This window comes from Rana temporaria, chromosome 4 (genome assembly GCF_905171775.1).
Source record: "Rana temporaria chromosome 4, aRanTem1.1, whole genome shotgun sequence".
NCBI classification, from domain to species: domain Eukaryota; kingdom Metazoa; phylum Chordata; class Amphibia; order Anura; family Ranidae; genus Rana; species Rana temporaria.
Genome location: NC_053492.1, coordinates 143,084,429 through 143,102,529, shown reverse-complemented (window position 1 = coordinate 143,102,529; position 18,101 = coordinate 143,084,429). Strand labels below are relative to the sequence as shown.

Here is an 18,101-nt window from a genome sequence, read left to right as displayed (position 1 = left end):
AAATGCAGTACAGTACCAAATTACACATAATGAAAAAGAAAAAACATGTTATTTGCTACACAATTTCTAATTTATTTCCGAGGTGTCAAGCATTTGTCTACCAATTCTTTAATTTGCAATGAACTATTACACGATACTGGTGTGCCCTCCCTATCATATAGGGAATTATCTACATTGGCTTAAAAAAAGCTGTGCAGAGATGAATGCTACGTCTAGTTATGTATTCAGCAATATACAAGTCTATGGGCTCATTCGGACAGCTGATTCTGGAGCCATGATGTTGTGCTGTATTCAGTAGCCTAAAAAAAAAAAAAAAAAATTTAGAGCACAACTGCATCCAGGGTGGTAATTTTCTGTGTTGACTGCACTGTAGGCATGTTAACATTTGTGGAACCATAGCATACGTACAAGTGTACAATGTTAATGAAGCCTGTTGGCTAAATGCCTGCTGAAGTGTATATAAACAATGTCATTGCTGCTGTCATCACTGGTGTTTTCCTTTTGCTCTGTCCTATGACGTAAGCCAGCCCATAAGCCCACTACATTGTTTTAGGGACTTCAAACAGCCAAATCCCCAACCTGCCTGCTGCTTGATGCCTGAAATATACAAGCCCCATTTCTGTCCATAACCACCAGCCAACCATAGAGCATGTGTTGTTGATCTAGACTCCAGCACAGGGCCAGCATGTAATTGGTGCCATAGGCCAGAAGGGTGCATTTATGCCATGTGCATATAAATGTTACTCAAACAATACATCTGTACAGTGTGTGGACAACTAAAAGCAAGATCTTGTTTGTCTATGCTTTTTTTGTATGATACATTGGGCTACCATATATTTAAAGCTTGGTTGGTAATTGCAGTACAGCGCTTCCAGAGCTTTACGGCTAGGTATGCTCTGTTGCAGATTTTTGTGTATCTGTTAACACTGGTGCATACTTTTCCAATGCTGTTGGTGAAAAGTTTTTTTTTCTTTCACTTTTCTAGGTTCTTGTTTGAAAACCAGACCCCTGCCCATGTGTATTACAGATGGAAGCTTTACTCAATACTACAGGTGAATAATACCTCGGTATACACTTTCTCACACTGTGTGTTTTGTAGTTTTATAGAAAATAAACGTTATCCTTTGCACCTTGTCATTTAGGGAGATTCTCCTACAAAATGGAGGACAGAAGATTTCCGAATGTTTAAAAATGGTTCTTTCTGGAGACCACCACCATTAAATCCTTATCTGCACGGAATGGCTGAAGAACAGGAACCTGAGCCTTTTATTGAAGAGCCCATCAAAAAGGGATCCCTTAAAGAAGAGTAGGTTTCTAATATATTGCTTCAGATGTGGGATTAGTCTCTAAAATTTTGCTTAAAGGGGTCGTAAACCCTTGTGTGTTTTCACCTTGCATCAAGGTGAAAAAACTTCTGACACTGACCTCTCTGACTGGGGTCTCCAGCTCTTGATTGGATAGATTGATAGCAGTGCAGCCATTGGCTCTTGCTGCTGTCAATCAAATTCCAATGACGCGGGTCTCTCAAATGCTGGACTTAAGTGCAGCACGCAAGGTAACCCCAGGATAAGCGCTTCTCCGCAACTGTAAACCCCTGGGAGGAGGAACCACAAGTGCCGTCGAGGACCCTGAAGATGAGGTTCGGGGCCACACTGTGCAAAATGAACTTCACAGTGGAGGGAAGTATGATATTTTTGTTAAAAAAAAAAAAAAACGTTTTACAATCACTTTAAAATGTTTAAAAGCTAATTTCCTAGGAATCGGTTTTTTCCTAATTGTACAATGCAGGACACCGTTTTTCTTGAAATTATTCTGACAGTATATGCAGCTGCTTTCAGCTAAATGGTACTCCACGCTCAGTATCTGAGCCTTGGGATACGGTATCCAAACTGATGGAAGAATCTGCACCATAGCATTCCCCTCCCCTCCTGCACCACTGCAGGTCAGTAGTACCACCATGGGACTATTTTGTTCACACAGGGTAGACCAGAAGAGGCGGCTTTTTTTATTCAATTTTTTTAAACATGCGACCAGCGGCAGAGGACTTGGAGCTCCTCCTGCTTATGTTTCCCTGCAGACAGGCTGGAAAAGAGCTGGGTCATTTGACACCTGTATATTGATTAGGAAAAAGGTATTTAGATTTTTGCCATCATCCGAAATAGAAGTGATGTAAATTAAAGAATAGGTCCAGCCTGAGCTTTTTAGGCTGGTCTACTCTTGTGGGTCACAGGAGTACACTTCTGTGACCGGTTTTCAGCGGCGAGCAGTCTGAAGGCTGCTCCCCTCCCCTCCACAGCTCATCGCTCCAATGAGCATGGAGGATCAGACCCGGAGAGATACTGACTGACAGGCAACATCTCTCTGCTCTGGGAGCTGAGAGAACTGAGTCATCTGCAGTGTTTGGTGGCTCGGTACACAGTGCAAAGACGCCGGGGGACAGCTGCAGAATCGGTCTGATGCTCCATCCACCTAGGTAAGTATGATTATAAAAAAAAAACATGCTTCTCTTTTAAACGGTGTGCGTTAAGTATCGCTTTACCTTGTAAGGAGCTTTTTTTGGTGTTTTGCCCCATTCACGAAATTTGACATATATCAGTAGTGTTTACTTATCTCTCTTCAAAGCCTTAAGTCCCATGGCTTTCTGCTGCTCTGTACTTCTGTTTTCAGCATGATAACTTCTGACAAGTTCTCTGTCAACTGAGATAAAACCAGGCCGAATTTTGTGTCGGGTGAATGCATAGAAATAGATTAGCTGACAGCTGGTCTATTCACAGCACAGCTCTGCATTGTTTGTTCCTTTTTCTGCCTATGTGGAAAAGTGGGTTTGTGCTTTTCCCCCAATCGGCTATCTCCCAGTGTATGGAAAAAATCCACACCCACAGGTGAATCGGGAAGAGAAAATTCTAACTGGATGTGAACTTTCTAAACAGTATATAAAGCTGAAGACAGCAGATATACATGTAAAACTTATGTAGGGAGATTTTTTTTCTTTCAATCTGTGTATCATCTAAAGGCTGTACACTTCATTTGGTATATGTGAGTTTTACATCCACTTTAATCAGGATAGTGCCCCTTCCCTTCCTATGTCTTCCCTTGAGCAGCTAAGGGAATCCTCTATCTGGAAGTGGTGCGTACAGGGAGAGGAATGATGGGCCACGTTGAAATGGCTTCATGGTTGGATGCTTGGTATGTTTGTCTGACCGCAACAAAGTTGATTTTTACTTCCTTGACATCATCGGTGTGCAGCCAGTCATGTCTCTGATAAAGGGTGCATTGAGCAAGCTCTTGGGACAACTTAGAGGATATGGATGCTTGGAGTAGTGTTATCTAATGGGCCTACTAATTGTGCGTGCAGTAGGGGGTTACCTCTTAGCTGCTGCCACTTGTAGGAAATCACATTTCCAGTGTTTTTTTTTTTTTTTTTGCATCCCGAGGGTTTTCACTCCACCATTGTTAGGTGGTTCAGACAGGTTATCGTTAAGGACCGTAGTCTGAAGGCTTAGGGTTCCTACCTTCCCTGTTAAAGTACATTCTACCAGATCTTCTTTATGAGCTTTTTCAGCATCCTGCATCTGTTCTCATTAAACAACTGACACCTGGGCATTGGTTATTATGTTTGATGAGTTCCACCGGGTGGATATTCAAGCCTTCACTGATGCCAGTTTTGGCACAAGGTGCTACAAGCTGCCCTCCTGTGTCTGTCAATCCCTCCATGAGCTGTTGTTTTTTTTATGTGGGCCTGTTGGCATTGTTTACTCTGTTCCCCCACCCCTCAGTTTGACTACTTTTTGGACATCCCAGTCGTAATAATTTAAAGAAGCTTGTGTGCTGTACGATCAGGAAAATAGGATTGACTCACACCAGTGAAATCTGTTTTCATGCATACAGTTCTAGACCAGAACCCTCCCCTCTGTTATGATTTCCCTATCGTTTGCTACAAAACTGATGTGTCCAATCACCTGAAGGTAGCTGCATATAACAGAGTTTTAATGTTTTTAAAAAGTTAATGTTCACTGCTGTACTATTTCTTTTATTTAATTTTTTTTCTGTTTAATGTTATATCTTTTATCTGGATTGCTCCAGTCAGATGAAAGCCTGAAGTTTGGCCAGTTACACAGTTCTTACTATAACATTTTTGCATTTATTAGGTGTCTGTCCATACTGAATTTCCCCGTAAGCTTACGGTACTCAATCAAACACATTAGTTATGTGCAATGGTGTGCATTTCATTACATGCATAAGGCTGCTTTGGGTAACAAACCTTTTCATTGCCTCCTTTGGAGCCACCAGATTATTGCCCTGAGTGGTAGGCTTCCTACTCTGTGAAAGTTGGTAGCATGTGCTAGTGAGAAAAGTTCTCTGCCATTATATTGCTCATATCGCTAATCTCCCACAATGTATTCTGTGAATGGGCAGTGAAGATCCTACTCCTTCACTCACAGAAGGTGATTTGTTGTGGAAGGATAGTAATATACATTTTGTGAATGGTGAAAGACTGATGGGGGCTTGCAAGCAGTGCAACTTCTCTCAGTAGCAGTGCTGCTGTTTACTCACACAGTGCTAGTAGATAACGGCTCAGGGCAGTATTAAACAGCCGCTAAGGAGGCCTGAAGAGAATATCTCTACCAGAAGTCACTGCCTGCAGGTATTGGGATACACACCATTAGTGTTTAATGCTGTATTCCAAAAAAAGTCTTAAGTCTCTAACTGCTCATCTCAACAGCTTGTCTTTGTAAGGAAACTTATAAGCAATCGTCAAATTTGATTTTTAGATATATTGTACCTGCACTCTAAAGTAAATGATCATATCCAGCTTATCGTTTGTTGCCATCCAGCCAGTCAGAACTCCAGTGACTAATCCCTATTAAAGTGGAAACTTTAGTTAGAAAATTAAGTCCTGCTAGATCACTTCAGGCTGGCCCCTTTTGCAGGTATAGCTATGTCAAACATTAAAAACAAGTGGCCAACCAGTAGCCCGGGGGCTACATGTGGCCCGCGGAGCCCTCTGATGTGGCCCGCAACCTCCTGCTCTGGAATGGTGGGTTGACAAGCCCAGATCGCAGGTTGCCAACCCGCCATACTGCAGCATCAGTGTTGTGAATGGTGGTGGTAGAGGAAGAAAGCGGCTGTGGAGCAGAGGCCCATAGGCCGATGCTTTCTCTACAGCTAGTCTATGGCAAAGTTAAGCTAACCCGCAGGATAGACACAGGTGCATTATGCTGCACCCACGTTGTGGGTAAACCGCAGCACATCAGGGTGAAAGCAGTCTTGGGCCCTTTTCACACGATCAGCCCAACCAAATAGGACCCTCAATTAACCTCTACAGAGCGACAGATGTCCGTTTACGCTCGCCTACCTCCAATCCAAAAAACAAAAGGGAATTCGTCCCATTCCATCTGGGCGGATCGGAGGACCTATAGAGTAGCCGTGACCTGTCATCCGTCCGCTCCGCTCAATGTGGCCCGCGACTGGTTACCAAGTTGCTTAAGTGGCCCTCACTCTTCAAAAGGTTGGGCACCCCTGGCCTATACTGTTTAAAATCCAGTAATGCACTACTCTACACATGCTCAGTTACTTGCTATTTTTAGGCACTGCTGAATTTGTAGAGGCTGATCTTCTGACAGCCTTAAAGCGGAGTTCCACCCTGAATTTTTTTTTTCAGAATCCGACGACTCTAAACCTATAAAAAAAAAAAAATTGGAGGATTTTTTTTTATATTTACCAGAATCTGTGATGGCTCCTAATCTGCCACTTCCTGGTCCCCGGAGCTCTTCGTCACTTCCTCCCTCGCCTGTGCTCTATGGGCAGTACTGTGATAAAATATCACGTTTTTTTCCTGACAGGAAATGTGATTTAGGGCTGATCACAGCACTGATATGTGTTTGTTGCCATAACAACGGGGAATGACCTTCCTCAATCGCCGCCCGTTGTTTTGGCAACTTTAGAAACCATCATCGCTATGTGAATCGCGCATGTGCGAGATCGAGACTGGCATGCTGATTGCCCAGCATGCACCTCTCCTACGGTTATCCAGGAAGAGCTATCGATTTGGGCTTCACATGCCCACAATCATGATGGCAACGGCCACAACAGGAGGGACAAACTAGTAAGTAGTAAATTTATATTTTAGCAACATCCATATTTAAAATTATATAATAGTTTTTTTTTTATTTAAGAATGAATTATGCTCGGAACAATAAAACATATATTTTTTTTTTTTATAATAATGTGGCCGGAACTCCGCTTTAAGATGATTTACTGCTGTTTAGGGGCAGTAAAATGGCACCCTTCGTCAAGAAGAAACGGTAACAAAGCTGGGGGCAGTTTACAACACACATTAATATTGATGGCATAATTATTGGAATGTCCCCTGCTATAGAACATAATTTTTTAATTGTTATGGGTAACGTTCCGCTTTAAGTACATATTGTTCGATGGTACAATTTTACTTGGAGTTATTTTTTGTTTTATCCATCACTTTTACATTTTGTCTAGTACTTTTGACATTTAGTTTCTTTTTTAGACAAAGAGACAAATTAGAGGAGGTGTTGCGAGGATTAACGCCACGGAAAAATGACATTGGTGATGCCATGATGTTCTGTCTTAACCATGCCGAAGCAGCAGAAGAGATTGTAGACTGTATAGCGGAGTCTTTGTCTATCTTGAAAACCCCTCTCCCTAAAAAGGTATTGCCATGTCTATTGCTTATGCATGTTTATTGACTGTGCCTTCAAACCTACAGGATTTTGTCAGGCAGGGTAGTGAAATTATTTATTATTATGGTCTTTTTTCCACTTTTTGTTTGTGTAAGCTTTTAAATTATCCATCAGTTGAGAAAAGTTCAAGTTTTGCTGATTGATATTAGAGATGAGCTTGGGTGGCCTTCAAAACTCTACTCTATATAAACTCCAAATTTGTGCTCCTTTTTTGTTTTTATTGCAGTGTGCTGCAGGCTGGGTCATTCTCACCTGTGTCTTTGTGGGGTGGGAATGGCTTGGCCCACAGCTAATTAAAAAACAAAAAATAGTTTAGATTTTGGAGTTCGTCCAAGCTCGTCTCAAATTGTTGTTGGCTGCCATTTTACTGGAATTGTTATTATTTACCAAATTACTAGTTTCACGATTGTTTCTTTTTTCCTATAGATTGCCAGACTTTACCTGGTGTCCGATGTCTTGTTTAACTCATCTGCTAAAGTTGCCAATGCATCATACTACAGAAAATTGTGAGTCATTGTTACTTGTTGCTTTTAAGCACAAGTTCACCTTTTGTAACATGTTACACTCATATTCAAATGCACCGGCCCCCACACTCCTCTGATCCCCTGGTTTGACAGCTAGTAGGGGATTGGGGGTGTTGTGAGGGCCGGCCCCGTCATTCATTCACAGCCTTTCGGGTTGTAGTTTTCAATGAACTACCAGGAAGCTGTTGAGTTCTTTTAGGTAGTTCTTTGAGCTTCCTGTCAGAGTATTACTGCCTGCTTGTGTCTGAGGTGCTGGCAGACAGACAGACAGGACCATGGCATTACACCCAGAATCCGCTGTTCTACATAATGAATGCATTTTTATTTGCAAAAAATATGCATTTATTTTTTTATTATTTAAGGAGTGGTTTTAGAAATGTAATGTGTGTTTTATTCACATGAGAATGTTTGTGTTTAGCCAGATAATCTTTTGTAACATGCTTTACATGTATTCCATTGGTTGTAGGTTCATAATGATGCCATTTTGCATTGTGGCTTTGAAGTTGCTGCTAAACAGTAGAGAGATCTTATGTTAATATGTTATTGTGCTGATCTATCTACTGATGAGTTGGACACGCCAGGATATTCAGTCACAACCACGGCACACTCATGCCAATTAGTTTAGTGAATAGTTCTTATAGCCTGCCCTACTGGAACATGCCAGATCTTTCATTACAGCAGTGCAGAGAGGTACTTATGTACACAGTAGTTTATAGTAACAAGGTTTTAACCAAAGCACAACTGCTGTCTGTCTGTTGTCCTTTAAATCGTATCCATCTAAGATGTATTCTAATTGGGCACTGTGCTTTGATTTTAGCCTTTAAAGTGGTTGTGAATGAAAAAAAAAATCGCTGCTGGCCCCTCTTTTATGCAGGCTTCCTACGCTGTGTAAGTGTTTGTGGAAAACGATGCCTCTAAATACCTTTTTTCAGATCTGTTCTGGCCAGTCACCTGACCTCCGGCCGCTCTCCTACAGGGATCTAAGTGCTGCAGCAGGAAGGGCGGAGATCCCCTCTGACGTCAGCCGTGTAGGTCGCGTGACCACTGTGCTTGTCCCCTCAGCCCCTCCCGCAGTTACCCTTAGGGGAGGAGAGTGGCCGAAGATCACATGACCAGCCAGAACAGATCTGAAAAAAGATATTTTAGATTTTTCGTTTTCCACAAACGTTTACACCAGGTGTGCCCAACCTTTTGAAGATCGAGGGCCACTTAAGTGACTTCATAACCAGTCGCGGGCCACAATGAGCGGAGTGGCTAGATGACCGGTCTGTGTCCACTCTGCATTCACAAAGCGGACACATACACAGCCCACTCTACTCTACTCTATGGGTCCTCTGATCCGATCAGATTGAAGGGGACAGATCCACTTCTGTTTTTTTAGCAGATCGGATTGGAGGTAGGCGAGTGTAAATGGGCACAAGTCTGTTTACCTCTGTTTACCTCTGCCATAGAGGTGAATGAAGGGAAGGTCCAATTGGGTCGGACTGACCATGTGAAAGGGGCCTTAGGCTGCTTTTTACACTGATGGTCTGCAGTCTACCCACATCATGGGTGCAGTGCAGCGCAGTGCACCTGTGGATTTCCTGAAGGTTAGCTGCACTTTGCCATAGAACTCTATTATATCCTGCAGGCGTGGTGCAGTTTCTAAAAGTGCATCAAACCTGCAGGTAATAACAGAAGTCTATAGCTCAGTACAGGTAACCCGCAGGTGCACTTCGCTACACCTGTGGATCAGCTTGAAAGCAGCGCAGTAACCATTGCAGAACAGATGGGCCCATATAATAAATAAATAAATATAATATTTACACACACTGACTTTAGTAATAAACTTACCTAACAGTCTTCTATTCAGGTATTCCTGGCTGTTGCTGTCCCAGGCAAAATACACTTGGTATCACTCAGCCTATGACAGGAGCCAGTGCTTTACGGGAAGCATTGGCTTATGCGGCGCTGCTTCACAGCCACTTGCTTCCTCTACCACTGGCTTCATTCACAACACTGATGCTCTGGGATGGAGCGTTGGCAACCTGCGATCTTGGCTTGCCAACCCGACATCCCCCAGAGCAGGAGGTTGTGGGCCACTGGTTGGGCACCCCTGGTTTACACAGTGCCTGCATAAAAGAGAGGGACTAACAGTGATTTTTTTTATTTTTTTTTTATTTAAACCACTTTAAGCCCCTTTAACACTGCCACAATTTTACTGTAAGTTTGTCGTGATTTCAGAAAAATGCCTATGTAAACTTGGTCTGTGGTCCTCAATTTGCATGAAAGGCGGACCAAAGTAGTACAGAGACTACTTTTGAAGTCGGCACAACTTGGAAGTCGCACATATATGAATGGTAATCATGGGGAACGACTTGTCTTGTGACTTTGCAGTCCCAAGTTGCAGCACAAGTCTCACAAGTGTGAAAGGGGCCTTAAAGTACCACTAAAGGCAAAGTTGAGGAATTCCTGGTGTCACCAGAACTAGTGTCCCAATTAGAAGATTTTCCCTCTATTTCTGTTTTGGAGACAATTTGGAGACAATCCAAAATTTGGGACAGGGCAAAGAGGGTGAATCTTTCTAAAAGGGACAAAGACAGCAATAAAAAACCTAAAAAAAATGTGTTCAAATCCCTCTCCACTATCCAAAACTAAGAGGAAAAAAATGGCCTTTGGTAATTTAAGAGATCGGCTTAATTGTATTTTTTTTTTTTTTTTTTTTTAACCTGCAAGGTAAAGTCATAATGTGCTAGTATGCACCTTAAAACAAAGCCCTCCCGCGCTGAGAGTCAGCGTTGCTGGGGCTCCCAACTTCACCCGTCTTGCTTCGGTTTGCACGCTTTGTGATTAGCTGGAGCCGCGATGACGTCATGCGCAGGATCCGCTGTACAGGGCTCGGAAGGAACAGCACGGGTGTGTGTGTTTCTTCGGAGTCACTGTCACTGGCTGCATACAATGTAAATATCTCCTAAATGGTGCACGTTTAGGAGATATTTACACTACCTATAGGTAAGAACAAAAGATGGAAGTTTACTTCCACTTTAAAACCATATTGATTATTAAATACATTTGTAGTCCGTATCCTTAACCATTTTTGATGTGGCGCATCTGTTCTGGGCATGTGAAATAAATTAACATCTCTGTTTACCTCATTAGCTTTGAAAATAAATTATGCCAAGTCTTTGCTGATCTGAACGCTGCCTACAGAGCCATACAAGGACATTTGCAGTCAGAAAATTTTAAGGTCAGTTATGAACTTTATCTGTGTTCACTCTTGTGAGAACGTTGTGTGTTCACTCGTGTAAGATGATCTTTTCTTGTCATGGAAATGCAGATTTTTTTTTTAATATTATTTACAGATATTCGTCATATTCCAAAAGCTCTTGAAGTTGGTTATTTAATTTTGTATGGATATTGAAGCTGTAGAAACCAACATTTTGATCTATTTTTAGTTTCAAAGTTTCATTAAAGTCATACTGTGTGTTTTTTGCATATACAGTAAGTTGGCAAAAACACCTGAATTTATCTTTACATCAGCCTTCTGTAGCACTCCGACTGAGAAATAGAGGCGCAGCACTGCGTTTTCACTGAATATGATTATTATAACTCATTATTTGTACCAGTTATTACTGTTCAAAAGGGGGCCAGGGTGGGTCCCAGGCCAGGGTGTACTCTTAGCTGTGAAGTAGACTTTATAGAGGACAGGGAAGCATGACCTGGTTGTGCTGTCTGGCAGTGGTTTCTAGATCATAAGACTGGCTTACCAGAATTACAAATTTGGCAGTTTAGGAACTTCCTAGATATACTATATTACCAAAAGTATGGGGGAACGCCTGCCTTTACATGCAAATGAATTTTAGTGGAATGCCAGTTCATAGGGTTCAATATTGAGTTGGCCCACCCTTTGCAGCTATAACAGCTTCAACTCTTCTGGGAAGGCTGCACACAAGGTTTAGGAGTGTGTTTATGGGAATGTTTGACCATTCTTCCAGAAGCGCATTTGTGAGGTCAGGCACTGATGTTAAGCAAGAAGGCCTGGCTCAGTCTCTGTTCAAATTCTTCCCAAAGGTGCACTATCAGGTTGACATCGGGACTCTGTGCAGGCCAGTCAAATTCCTCCACCCCAAACTCGCTCATCCATGTCTTTATCAATTTAGGCCAATATGTGTTCTGCTAAAAATTCTTGGTTGGTTTGTGCAAAAGTTATAGCGTCTACAAACTTATATATTATTTTTTTAACCACTAATGGCGGTGATCAGCGACATATAGTGGAACTGCGATAATACAACAGATATTCTGACACTAGCTGACACTTTGACACTTTTTGGGGACCAGTGACTTTAATGGGGATCAGTGCTAAAAAAAAATATGCGCTGTCACTAGTAATGGCACTGGCTGCAAAGGGGTTAACAGGGGCGATGAAAGGGTTAACTGTGTGCCTAGCTAGTGATCATGTGTAGTGTGGGAGGTGCTTTTAACTGGGGGAAGGCATCCCCTACTGACAGAACAGCGATCTTTCCTTGTTTCCCTCAGTACCGAAAGATCGGTGTCCACAGAACCCACCGATCGGCTCCCGCTGTGTATAAATCACAGCGGGTGTGGGCTGCTGGCGGCGCGCATGCGTTCACCCTACCCAGACGTGTAGGATTCACGTACTAGGTACGTGATCCTGGGCAACAGTGCCATTTTGCCACCATATATGTAAGTTTTATATAGTCAGCATGTGGTTAATATATTCAGGATTTGTTTTGTAGTAAAAAAAGTGTTCAAACCTTCCAAAGTATGTGTTTTGTTTTTTGATGCTTGTAAAATAAATTTAATGTGTGGTGGGGTTGTAACAAGAAAGCACAGACAACAGTAAAAAAAAAAATACGCATTTTGGTTTTTGTTTGTCTGTGTCCCTGTTGAAAAGCCGTAATGTTGTGCAGTCACTGATGCCCAATACCAGTCACTTTATATCCTTGTTGCCTTTTATACCTGCAGTTTCTGTGCCCAGGAATCAAAAAATAAATAAGACACCCTGGGCTTTGTTCATCAGACATTTAAACTCTGACTAATTTCCCATAAATTGCCAGTTAAATTCAGACTAACAAAATCAGTATTTTCAAATAAGTGGGTTAAAAGCAGAACAAACATAGAATTTCTCAACCAGCAGAGGAGCCCATCCAGTACAGATAGTCATTAGATCGTACCAGTCATGGAAAGGACTGACGTGGTAGTAGGGGGGGGGGGGGGGGGGGGGTGTTGGGGAATTGACACCACCTGGGGTGGTCAAATTCCATATAAAGATCAAAGGCACGTTGCAGTGAATATATGATTAAGTAAGCAAAACCCTGCAAGTAAGCATTTTATAATACTGACTTTCTGTGCCTTTTACCTGCAATTTTTTATTGGTGACAGGGTCTCCTTTAAATATGTATTTTGGATTATTGTTGTAGTTCTTAAGCTAGGTTCACACTATGTAGATTTCCCTGCGGCATTGTTTGCGCTGGGCGAAAGGTCCTTGTACCTTTTCCAAAATCGTAGCCACAGGGAAACTGCATGGTGCTATGCATTTCCCAGCACTGGAAAACACATTGCAGTTTGCAATGCGCCGGGTTACATTAAGAATTATTGGCACACCTAGTGTGTCTTAAGTTGTCCCCTCAGTTCTCGGAGTTCTTCTCCCTGAGCTCCGCAGTGTAACTTTAGCTCTTCGCCTCCTTTTTTCTGACCTTTCAGACAGGCTTTAAAATTCTGGGCTTTAAATGGCTGTATAGAAAAAAGGGCTGCAGATAGGTACAACGTATATAGGAGGATTTGTTTCATCTCTGTGCATCACCTGAGGCCAGTGACTTTACTGGGAATATGGGAGGGTTTACAACCACTAACAGCAGCACATTTTAGTTGAGCGGTTTACATGCAGTCCTACATCCACATAAATGTCAATCTACCCTTAATGTTGCGGTTCAGATGGAACTAAAACTTTAGCATTTATACATTCTCCTGAGTCTTAATGTGAACATTGTTGGTATCATTATATGATTCCTGGCTCATTGCAGGAATTGTTGGACACTGAATAAATATTCTATATTCTTTTATGCAGCAACGTGTTATGGCCTGCTTCCGGGCCTGGGAAGACTGGACTATTTATCCTGAACCCTTTTTAATCAAGCTGCAAAATGTTTTCCTTGGTCTTGTAAATATTGATGAGAAGGAAATTGAGGTAAGTGCATCTTAATAATCACTTGCAGAGGGTAAGCCAGTGTATAAAAATTCACTGGATTTTCTCAGTTTAGATTGGGTGATCATGGGTTTGAAATTGTAAACAAATTCTGGTGGCAGGATAAAGATTGGCTGAAATACTGCTTGTATTCCCATAAAAAGTACCCTGTTTTAATGTGTGTGCGTGTGTGTGCGTGTGTGTGCGTGTGTGTGTGTGCACACTTGCAAATCTTTGTATGCAGCACAATAGCAAAAATACAAGCTAAATATCAAGATTCTACACAAGTCTTTGCTTTGTCCATAATACAAGACAATAGCAGACAATTAATTTCTCTTGTGCTCATAGGAGGTAATAGATGATTTGGATGGTGCTCCAATGAAGAAGAATTGGATGGGGCTCCACTGGAAGATGTGGATGGAATACCACTTGATATTATAGCTCCACTTGACGACTTGGATGGCGTACCTATAAAAGCTCTTGATGATGATCTGGATGGAATTCCACGTAAGAGATATTTTTTATACTACTACTTCAAAAATCAAACGTATTGTTTGTCAGGATTCTGCTGATGTAAATCTCTTCTAATTTTTTTTTTTTTTTATTTTTTTTTTTTACTAAAGTGGACATTTCTGAAGATTCTAAAAAGAATGAGCCCATTTTTAAAGTGGCACCATCTAAATGGGAGGCTGTAGATGAAGCGGAGCTGGAGTCACAAGGTAATTACAGCTTAGGAAATCCTCTACACTGCTATGAAGGGGAGTAACCAACGCGTTTACATTGAGAATCATTCCATGCTCATATGTATCGGAAATATGGGATAATGTAATGACTAAAAAAAAAATGTAGGGATGCAAGTTATGTTTCCAAATTAAATTTAAATTTATTTTGCTTTATTTTAGCGGTCACCACATCCAAGTGGGAATTGTTTGACCAGCATGAAGAGTCTGATGAGGAAGAAAATCAAAAGTATGTAAAGAGGGCTTATTGCAGTTACTTAACTTTACGCCAACAATAGTTCCATAGATTCGGTCTTGCTAAGCACAAGTGGAAATCTATTTGATTTGTTGCTAGTACCATTTGTGTGATTAAGAACTTAACAAAGAATGTATGTAAAGAAACTGCCAGAAAGTCAATCAATTTAGCTGTAGATTTATTTAAATGTGTAATTAAAATGTTAGAGTGTGTGTGTGTGTGTGTGTGTGTGTATATATATATATATATATATATATATATATATATATACATACACACACATTTTATTTATTTATATATATATATATATATATATATATATATTATAGAAAGGTTGAGCACCCCCCCCCCCCCAAAAGGTGGGACTTTAAATGGCAAATAACTAATGAATTGCTTAAAAGATTTTTTTTTTATACAAAAAAGTAAAAAAACAAACCTAAATTATCACATGATGATTACTAAAACCTACACTGACATAACACAGTTACACATAACATATTATCTTGCAAATAGAATGTGAAGGTGCATACAAAGTAACTTCTCTCCGGTATACGATAATGCTTTCCAGTAAACCAACATATGGAATAAACTTAACGGTACCCAACACGTTTCAGGTTCAAGGTCCTTTCATCATGTCTAATTATATAGGAGGGTTTATATTTGAGATCTGGTGAATGGCACCGTAATCAAACACACAAAATATTAAAGCAAGAGTAGAATTGGATGTCCAATGGGTGGCATGTGGAGGTTTTTGGTTCAACCTACAGACTTGGAGTATTATAGCCCAATGGTGGAGGATCATAAACCTGGTCCCTCCGATGAAAGGATATACAGCTAGAAGCTTAAAGTCTTGAATGGGGATGTCACAGTACAAATCGATTAGGGATTCTTGTTCAAAGTCCTGCATCAGTGGTAGAACTGCTTTGAAATGGTCACCATCGTTCATTTAAGCTGTATTTAGGGGGTCCGTGGCGCATGCCATCCAAGCTGACAAGAGCAGACCATACTGGAGAGATGTACCTTCACATTCTATTTGCAAGATATTATGTTATGTTTAAAGAGGAAGTAAACCCTCTTTTTATTTTTTTTTTATTTTTTTTTTTATTACTTTTTTTTCCCCAAAAACACCCTGCAAGGCAAAGGCATAATGAGCTAGTATGCATAGCATACTAGCTCATTATGAAGTACTTACCTGAGATCGAAGCCCCCGCAGTGGTGCTCGGTCACCTCCTCCATCCAGCGCCATCTCTCCACGACTGATTTCCACATATCACGGGAGCTGCGATGACATCACTCCCATGCATGCACTTTGGTGCTGCCACTAACTGCATGAGCATGCGCCATAGACATCGGTGTCTATCTTTTAGTTTTAGGAGATATTTGTTGCACCTACAGGTTAGCCTTAATCTAGGCTTACCTGTAGGGTTAAAGTGGCCTGTAGGTTTACAACCACTTTAACTGTGTTTTATATCTTTGTATGTTTTAGTAATGATGTGATGATATTTTTTTTAGTTTTGTTTTTTCTTTTTTGTATAATAAAATAATCTTTTACGCAATTCATTAGTGTTTGCCAATTTTTAAAGTCCCCCTTTTGGGTGGGGTGCTTAACCTTTTCTATGTATACAGGGATGTGACAAATTCACTGCATATCTTGTATAGTAAAAGCATCTATTTATCTATAAATATTTTTTTATCTTTTCTACAGAAAAGTGTTGGCAAAACATTTTTTTATACAGCCTGTATATAAGTCTGTTCTCTCATGTATACATATAACATCACCAACTGGTGAGGAAAAACTTCACTCTTGGTTCCTTTGCACACAGTGTTTTTGCCCTCTTGAAGCACAGGTGGAGTGCCCAGTTCAAGCCACACTAAAATGGCAGGATTGCAGGCACATAAGCTAGTGTAATGTAACTGGGCCCTTGGGTCCCCACATTGGGAGACCTGCTGGAAAGAACAATTGCACTCTCTATATGAGAGATGGTGAATTGGTTACATAACCTCAGCAGAGATTGACCTTGTGCAGCTTTTTTCTAATACTGCAGATGTGTGGTCAAAGCTCAAACAGGCAAGGGACTGTGCTTTTACCACCCCCGAACATGTTATGGAATCTGTCATTGTGGTTTTTAACGGTTTATGCCCTAAGGCGGTTCCGATTGTTAAATCCTCATTATTGCTTTTGTACTTTATGAATACTAAAGCCAGGTACACACTACAGTTTTTTTTTTCGTGCAACCAGTGGGCTGACAGATCCGGTCGGAGCATCTGTATTAATCATGCACGGTTAGTTTCAGCAATCTCCCCTGCTGAGCTGTTGTGTTCTGATGCCCCCTTATAACACGCCGACCAATGGCGGGGAGCACTGATCGGGAGTTGGCCGGCTGCAGGTTTTCCATCATGGCATTTCCGACATACACATGAGCCAAATGTTGGCTATTCTTTTTTTTTTTAACCAGCCGTTGTTTCCCATCATTCGGACTCTGTGTACATGGCTTTAACCTGAGCAAGAATTCAGCGGTGCACATGCTTGTTCAAGATTGCAGAGTAAAAAATGTGGCCAAAATAGAATAGGTATGCAGCTCAGGACCTTGTTTCTACCTAAACTTGTATCATATTTTCTATCGTGACAGTCTTTTCAAACCTATATAATCATGCATATGTTTGTTTCATTATAGTCAAGAGGAGGAGAGTGATGATGAAGAGGATACACAGAGTTCCTAAATCGGAGGACCAGTACTACTCAACCCAATTAGAGATGATATGTCAGATTCTAAATCATTTAAATATTCTGAAATGAGTGAAGAAAAACGTGCCAAACTTAGAGAAATTGAGGTTGGTAAAAACGGCTGCTTCTACTTTTTTTTTTTTTTTAGTTTTTCTCTTTTACTCATATTGACCACTAATCTGTCATGGACTAGCTTTTCCTACAACACGATTTCCAAAAGATCCTGAGTATAAAACACTAGCATAGAGGTGAGGGAGTCAAATCACTTTAATGATCAATATAACAGCCAACATGTTTAAAGGAGTTCTCCAAGCTAAACTTTTAACCTCCGCTGTGCCCGGGCTGTAAAACTATACAAAATAAACTTTCACTTACCTGCCTACGATCCCCCGTTGTTCCGATATCGCCGTCCCGTTCTCCGGTCCCGGTCTCTCCACCTTCTGCGGGTCGGTGATCTCACAGTGCGCTCAGCCTATCAGCGGCCGCGGCGGGACATTGCTGCGGCCGCTGATAGGCTGAGCGCACTGTGAGTCACCGACCCGCAGGAAGTGGAAGAGACCGGAGAACGGGACGGCGATATCAGAACAACGGGGGATCGTAGGCAGGTAAGTGAAAGTTTATTTTGTATAGTTTTACAGCCCCGGGCACAGCGGGGGTTAAAAGTTTTAGCTTGGAGAACTCCTTTTAAGGGGTTAGCACACTTCCCCCTTCATTTAATACTAACAAATATATATTTTTAAAATAAAATGTCTTCATCAGTTTAGGATAATATATATTCTACCTATTTTTGGTTAAATAAAAATCGCAATAAGCGTTTGATTGGTTTGCACAAAAGTTATAGCGTCTGCATACTATGGGTAAAGATTTATGTTTTTTTTTTTTTTTTTGTTTTTTTTTACCAGTAATCTGATTTTTAGCAGTATTTGGGGATAGACGGGTCAGACTTCTCACACTGGGGGGGTCCTGGATGAGACCCC

General features: G+C 41.2%; 1 protein-coding gene across 1 annotated transcript in view; it reads left to right on the top strand.

Moving 5' to 3' along the window:
- LOC120936626 (U2 snRNP associated SURP domain containing) overlaps positions 1–18,101 on the top strand; it is a 92,991-nt gene that overhangs the window by 61,411 nt on the left and 13,479 nt on the right. Inside the window, 11 exon segments of the mRNA XM_040349111.1 lie at positions 986–1,052; positions 1,143–1,306; positions 6,524–6,686; positions 7,143–7,222; positions 10,379–10,466; positions 13,308–13,427; positions 13,773–13,800; positions 13,803–13,931; positions 14,048–14,143; positions 14,327–14,393; positions 17,075–17,231. Of these exon segments, the coding sequence (XP_040205045.1) occupies positions 986–1,052; positions 1,143–1,306; positions 6,524–6,686; positions 7,143–7,222; positions 10,379–10,466; positions 13,308–13,427; positions 13,773–13,800; positions 13,803–13,931; positions 14,048–14,143; positions 14,327–14,393; positions 17,075–17,231 (1,159 nt within the window).